At 37.4% G+C, this 6,596-nt stretch overlaps 1 protein-coding gene across 2 annotated transcripts in view; it reads right to left on the bottom strand.

Moving 5' to 3' along the window:
* Window positions 1-2,618: 2,618 nt before the first annotated feature.
* The window catches only part of trip10b (thyroid hormone receptor interactor 10b), a 28,490-nt gene continuing 24,512 nt past the window's right edge, over window positions 2,619-6,596 (bottom strand). For both annotated transcript variants that reach the window (XM_012882453.3, XM_012882454.3), the window contains 5 exons: window positions 5,744-5,853; window positions 5,272-5,404; window positions 5,125-5,192; window positions 4,006-4,115; window positions 2,619-3,904 (listed from right to left, as the gene is read on the bottom strand). In XM_012882453.3, coding sequence (XP_012737907.2) covers window positions 3,759-3,904; window positions 4,006-4,115; window positions 5,125-5,192; window positions 5,272-5,404; window positions 5,744-5,853 — 567 coding nt within the window. In that variant the 3' untranslated portion in view covers window positions 2,619-3,758. The remainder of the gene's footprint in view (window positions 3,905-4,005; window positions 4,116-5,124; window positions 5,193-5,271; window positions 5,405-5,743; window positions 5,854-6,596) is intronic.

Below are 6,596 nucleotides of genomic sequence, written 5' to 3'. Positions count from 1 at the left end.
TGATTAAACGTGATGTGACTCAGGCAGAAGGAGATCTCTGGAAGATTTTAGATTGGGAGTTTTCAAAGTTTCAGCCAGGAGTAGAATCATAAATCCCTCATTTCCTGTTTGGAACGTCCTGCATCCAGATGCAACTTATTTATTGCACACTGGGCAGCACAGTGCATCTGGATTTGCAGTTAGAATATTTTTTTGTGGCTTTGCTTTCTTTTTTTAAGTACAGGATTTTGGTAGACTTTGAGACGCTTCTATAATCTCAAAACAAAAACAAAGGAATCCTTTATTTTTCTTTAAATCCTGAAGAACAGCTTCCGTTTTGAAAGGCAGCGCTCTTTCTCTAATGATGAAAACATTGACCCTTTTTAACAGACATTTAAATTATGAAGCCAAATGCAAACTATTACATTGACAATATTTGTGTTACTCTTTCACTCAGTGCCTTGCAAAAGTATTTATAAACCTTAAAGTTTTCCACAATGTGTTGTGTCAGCTTATAGCTCCTTTAGAATCAGTTTGGCAGACAAATCCTGTTATTTGCCTGCTAAACTATTTTATCCTTGATATTTGTGATTGAATCTATGAAGGAAGTTGGGAAAATGTATTTTTGTGACAGACTACTGAAACAAGAATAACTGGAAATTAAATTTGGAATGACGTCTTGCAAAATTATATTTAGATACAAAATGGACGTTCATAGGTCAGAACTGAGTAAGAGTGAGTGAGCTAAAGCTAAAGTAACACATTGCTATGAAAACGATCTTTACTGGACTGAAGACACGAGGAAAAAGCGGCAGGAAATATTTAAAATTTATGAAAAATAACAAAGTCTTGGTACCTTGGAGAGAATTTAAAAAAATAGAGAAACAGATCAATGCATATCAAAAGATCTTGACAGATAAAAAAAAGAAAGTTCACAGTATTTCTAAACAAGTGTTATAAAAGTACTTTGAAACTTTGGAGAATTTTGCACTATAACCTCCCAAAATAAAAGCACTTTTATCCAGAAAGGCTCCTTGTGATCGTTCAGCGTTTCTACGCTGAGCTGCAGAACAGATTCACACCAAAATGTTGCAACATTTGCGTTTAATTACATATTTTGTTATTTAACTGTCACACTAGCTGAATCCGACTGGTGTTTCATCACTTCTGGAAGCACATTAGAAAGGTATAATTCACTGGTAGACACAATTATAAAAACACATTTTTACTTGTTACATAGACACACGACAGACAAAAAAGTGAACCCTGCTTTCACGGTTGCTGTTGGCTAAGTGATTTATTTCATTCACTCCTTCCAGTTTAGTGGTTTTCATCCAGTTAAAAGACATAAAAGCACATTTAATGAGATAATTTCACATTATTGTATCAAGAAAAGGGTTCAAGCAGAAAGTTACTAAATAAAGTTCAGCAGGTTATTAGAACTGATGATGGCTAAGTCATGTAGGAATATATACTGTATATAAGCACTGCTATAAACAAAAACAACACTGATGCTGAGCACGAGTTACAGTAAAAGTATCCATACCCCTTTAACCTCTCTTTTTGACTGATCACAATCCCAAACTTCGGTGTATATTATTGGGTTTTTATGTGTTATGACAACAGAAAGTTGTGCCTAATTGTGATGAGGAAGGAGAACGATACCAGATTTTCAAAAGTGTGGAATGCATTTGTATTCAACGCCATGAGCCATGCTCTGGTAGAACAACCTGTCATTACAGCTGCAAGCCTTTAGAGGTGCGTCTCTGCCAGCTTTGACCATTAAGGATTTCTTTTGTGTGCATTTTTTTCTTTGGAAAATAGCTTCAGCTCAGTCAGATTGGATGGAGCGTGTCCGATCAGCCTTTTTCAAGTTTTCCCACAAATTCTCAGTTCACATAATACTTTAAATTAAACTATCCCATGTAACTCTGGCTGTTTAATTGTTCTGTCCTGCTTGAGGATGAACATTCTCCTCAATCTCAAGTCTTTTGCAGCCTAATAACAGGTTGTCTTCCAGGATTGGCCTGTAATTAGCTCCATTCATTTCCTCATTAATTCCACCCAGCTCAGAAAAGCATCCCCACAGGATGATGCTGCCGTCACCATGCTTTGCTAGGTGGTAGTAGAGCTGGACGACAATTCAATAACAATATATATCAATTGATAGATGTGTGGTGTGATAAAAAAGGGGTAATTAAAAAGTTCAATTGAAGAACAATTCCATAGGTAAATACTACAGTCATTACATCCTCCCAACCAATCACAAACGCAGACCCTGGAACGCTCCGTTGCTAAGCTTAGCCCCCTTGAAAGAGTTCAGAGAGCACACTTTTTTTTTCTTTTTAAAAAACTTGCACTTTTGGTACAAAGTTGGTTGAATAAAGTGTTGCATTTGAATTCAGTGTTTGTGTTCTTTATCTAAAAATTAAACAGGTCATTATTAAGCAACAGCATAAAATGCCTAGGGCTGCACTTTAAATATATGTCTTGAATTTTTTTTGATAATTCTCGATATTGATCAATCTGATTTCTATTTTATTGATATGCTTTTTTGTATATTGACCAACCCTACGTGGCTGTATGGTGTTTTGCATGTCAGCAAGAAAGCTCCAGTTTGGTCTAATCTGAGCAGAGCATTTTTTCGCCTACATGTGTGCTGCAAACCACAGGAAGGACTTCCTGTGACACTTTTTCTGCAATATATTTTTTTCTTTCCACTCTCCCATATATGTTAACCTTATGAATAACAACTAATATTTGTGCCATCTAAAAGTTTTCCAACCTAAACAGTGGATCTCTGCAGCTCCTCCAGTAACCACGGACCTCTTGGGTTCTTCTCTGATTAATGCTTTCATCGCCCAGGTCTCTCAGTTTAGGCAGACTGGTAGGTTAGCAGTTGTGCCATACTCTTTCTTTCTCTTTATAGATCATGAATTGATCAGAGATCCATCAGGTTTTCAAAACCTAGGTCATTGTATATATATATGATGCACCTCGTCCTACTTGACACCCTCTTCCTATGATCACTGATTCTGAACCGACATGACGTGAATTTCTCCAATGTGAGATCAATAAAGCCTATCTTATCTTATTATTTTATGTTTTTAAATGTTCTCTAACAAACGTCTGATGTCCTCACAGAACATATACTGAGATTAAATTGTATATAGTTTCGCTCTGTTTAGTAAATACTTGTCTTCTGGAGGCAATTAGATGCACTTAATATAAGGGTTTTGACATAAAAGGGGTTGAATACAAATGCAGGCCACACTTTCACATTTTTATTTGTAAAAAAAATAAAAATGTATCATTTTTCATTCATTCTTAAAATCATGCACTCCTTTGTGTTCGTCTACCACATAAAACCTTACAAAAAATTACTTTAAAGTGTGTGGTGTTGACCTAACAAGGTGTGAGAAAATCCACGGGGTGTGGATACTTTAACGAGGCACTATACAACATCTCTTTTGTCATCAGACTGAGGCAAAGATAAGGTGAACATTCGGGAGATCTGTTTTTTCTAAGTTTTAAATGCACAAAAATTGATAAGGATCTCACCAGACTGATAACTAGCATATGGAGGCGGCATTTCATGCCACAGAGCGCTGAGATGCAGAATGTACTGTACTGCAATCAGCCTTAAAACCCACTCATATTCAGCTCACTGTAACCATCTCTGGCAGATAAAACACAAGTCGAGAGCAGCTGTAACCATCTTGTGTGACTTTGTGTTGACCTCTGGCTCTTGAACCTTCCAAAACAAACTGTGATGGAGTTTAAGGTGTGAGTCTAACATAGGATGTTGGTATGTAGCCCTCCTCTCCACTGGCTCTAAGGACTCTCGTCCATCCGTCTCCTTTATCCTCCTCCATGATACTCAGTTGCTCTCCTTCCGTAATGGAAATGGTGCCCTCGCTGTTGCCTGAATAAAAAACAAACAAACAAACAAACAAACTTTTAAGTTTTGACATTTAAAAGCGAGTTTATTCACAAAGAAGCTGAACAAGTGCATCACAGACGTACCTGCAAAGGTGTAGAGAGCTGTGCATTGGCCAACAGGACTTTCGATGTCTTCGAACTCATCATCAAACTCTGAGTAGATGTTTGACGACGAATTCTGATGAGCGCTTATGCTGGAGGATAGCAAAGATAAATTTATGGAATTCATTCTTATTCATAAAAGTGCTTCAAATTCATAACAATGACCTGTGAGACAAAAGTCTCATGTAGAAAAATAAAATAAAGCTAATTTCTTTTAGTTTATTTAGCCCATTGGATTAGTTAGACTAAACAATAAAATTAACAAAAAAAGGGTAAAAAGCTGACTATTATAATCTTTAAATTGGATTCTGATCTGTAAGCCATCCATTAATTTTCTTTACCCACTTAGCCAGGGTTTGTGCGTGGTGGGGGCCTATCATCTGCAGTAAGTCAGCATTAGATGGGTTATAACCTGGACCAGTCCATCACAGCGACACACATGCTCATATCTTAGGGCATTTTACCTAGCATTTATGCTTTTGGATGGTAATAAAAAGTCAAAGTACAAATGCACACGCAAACTCCAGATCCACAGAGAAAGAATCTGCCATGTATTTAAATCCAGGACCTAGCAGTCTGTTACAAAGATCCAGTTTGGGCTTACTTTTGTGGTTGAGTCCATTAAAAAAAATTAAAACAACACAATTTGACATACAGAAACTTTTACTTTATCACCATCAAACACCGTTGTCTTGTCTGAAAAGTTGGAAAAGTATAAATGAAAAAGTGTCAACTGAAAGATGATGTATCACTCAGGTCCTTGATGGATTTTTCCTTAAGATGTAACTTTAAGATAGCGTCTATCTGTTTGTTTTTTGTTTTTTTTGCCTGACACCTTTTCCTTAGTCCTCCACTTAACGACGTTCCTGCATTTAATGTCACATGGAACAATAGATACAAATGTATAACATATATACTAAGGTATAGTATAATATAATATGTTATTTCAGAAGATACCAAGGTACAAGAACCCACACCATCACAAGGATATAAAGCATATAAACAAGCAGACAAAATATAAAATAAATCTGAAATGCCTTCAGTCTGGCTTCTTGGAAGTAAAAACCAAACAAACGGCGTGTCCAGTGTTGTAAGCCTTACCCTAACTGAGTGTTATTGTTGGTGTTGTATGAAGAGTCCTCTCCTCCCACTGCCTCCGATAACCACGTCTGTGAGGAATACACAGGTCAGATTTTCAAACCCACACGGTAGTCTAAACATATGCATATCTGCAGTTTATGTACCCACCTCATATTTAGTAAGCTCCCCCCTCAGGCGACCAATGTTCTGACTCGTTTGCGTGATTTGGGGCTCCAGACTTGAGGGGTCGCCCATTTGTGGATTCTGCTCATACACGCCCCTCATCTTGTCCAGTGCCTCGCTGAGGTCAAACAGATAGAAAGGTGTTATTTTTATGGAAATGTGTGCACTGCAATGGAGGGATGGGATTGATGGGAAGTGTTAAGAGGACAAGTTGGATAACTGTCCATTAATAAGGGTGCACATATTTCAGTATCTTTAAGACCAGATAGTTTGTCTTCCTCTGAATAGAACCTGGTAACATTTCCACTTGGGTTTCCAAGCAATGAAAGCTTTAGAGAAGCAGCTTTTACACCTTGATGAATTTGTGCTGTGGTTTCAAACTCATGAACAATGAGCTCAACTTTTTAAAGTATTTTATAGTCGCAGGTGGCTGTCATGTTGTCTGTGGTGTTTTCACCTCTGGTCCTGTTCCTTGGTCAGTTCTTTGCCGATATCTTCGATCTTCGCCTGCAGCTTCTTCTTCCTCTGCTCTGGAGGAAGGTGGGAGAAATCCTCCTGAGAAGGAACCTACACATGCAGAGACAGTGCAACAACTCAGATGAATAGGAAAAGTGGCCAGAGCGTAAGGGAAAGCCCCAAGCAAAAGTGTTCATATCCCTTGAACCTTTCCACAGTTGGTCATATTGCAACCACAAGTCTAAATGTCTTGTTTCTTGTGTGACAGAGCAACACAAATTAGGGCATGACTATGAAGAGGAATTGAAGTGATACATGGGTTTCATTATATATTTTTTTTACAAACAGGAAAAAGGGAACTAAATGTAAGTAAAATTTTCTTGAGATGAGTATATTTTTCCTTAATTTGAGCAGCTAAATAAAACTATCTGCCAATGGAGTGAGTAAGCAACCTCTGTATTGTAGTGAGTATTGAGCAGGCAAGTTTAAATGATCTGCCAATGGAATAAGATTTTTGCACTTAAAATAGGTACAACTCATCTCCATCATCTAATTTCAAGTGTAGTATATCTAAGTATCTTATTTTAGGGGTCACAATACTCATTCCATTGGCAGATAATCTTGTTTACCTGCTCAAATCAAGGACAAATACACTAACTTCAAAGAAATTTGACTTACTTTTAGTTCCCTTTTTAAAGAGTGCTACGGGTTTCTACGGTGGATTCCGGTCTAGTCTGTGACCTTTCTAGCACATGAATATGCTTTGCTCGGAACAAAACCAAATAAAAAAGTTGAGTAAGTCCTCTTGATGAGTTCTTATTTGTTGAAACGTTTAATCTCGTCTCCAAGAGACT

Source organism: Fundulus heteroclitus, chromosome 5 (assembly GCF_011125445.2).
Source record: "Fundulus heteroclitus isolate FHET01 chromosome 5, MU-UCD_Fhet_4.1, whole genome shotgun sequence".
Taxonomy (NCBI): Eukaryota; Metazoa; Chordata; class Actinopteri; order Cyprinodontiformes; family Fundulidae; genus Fundulus; species Fundulus heteroclitus.
The sequence above is the reverse complement of the archived record's forward strand: the minus strand, read 5'-3'. Positions and strand labels throughout refer to the sequence as shown.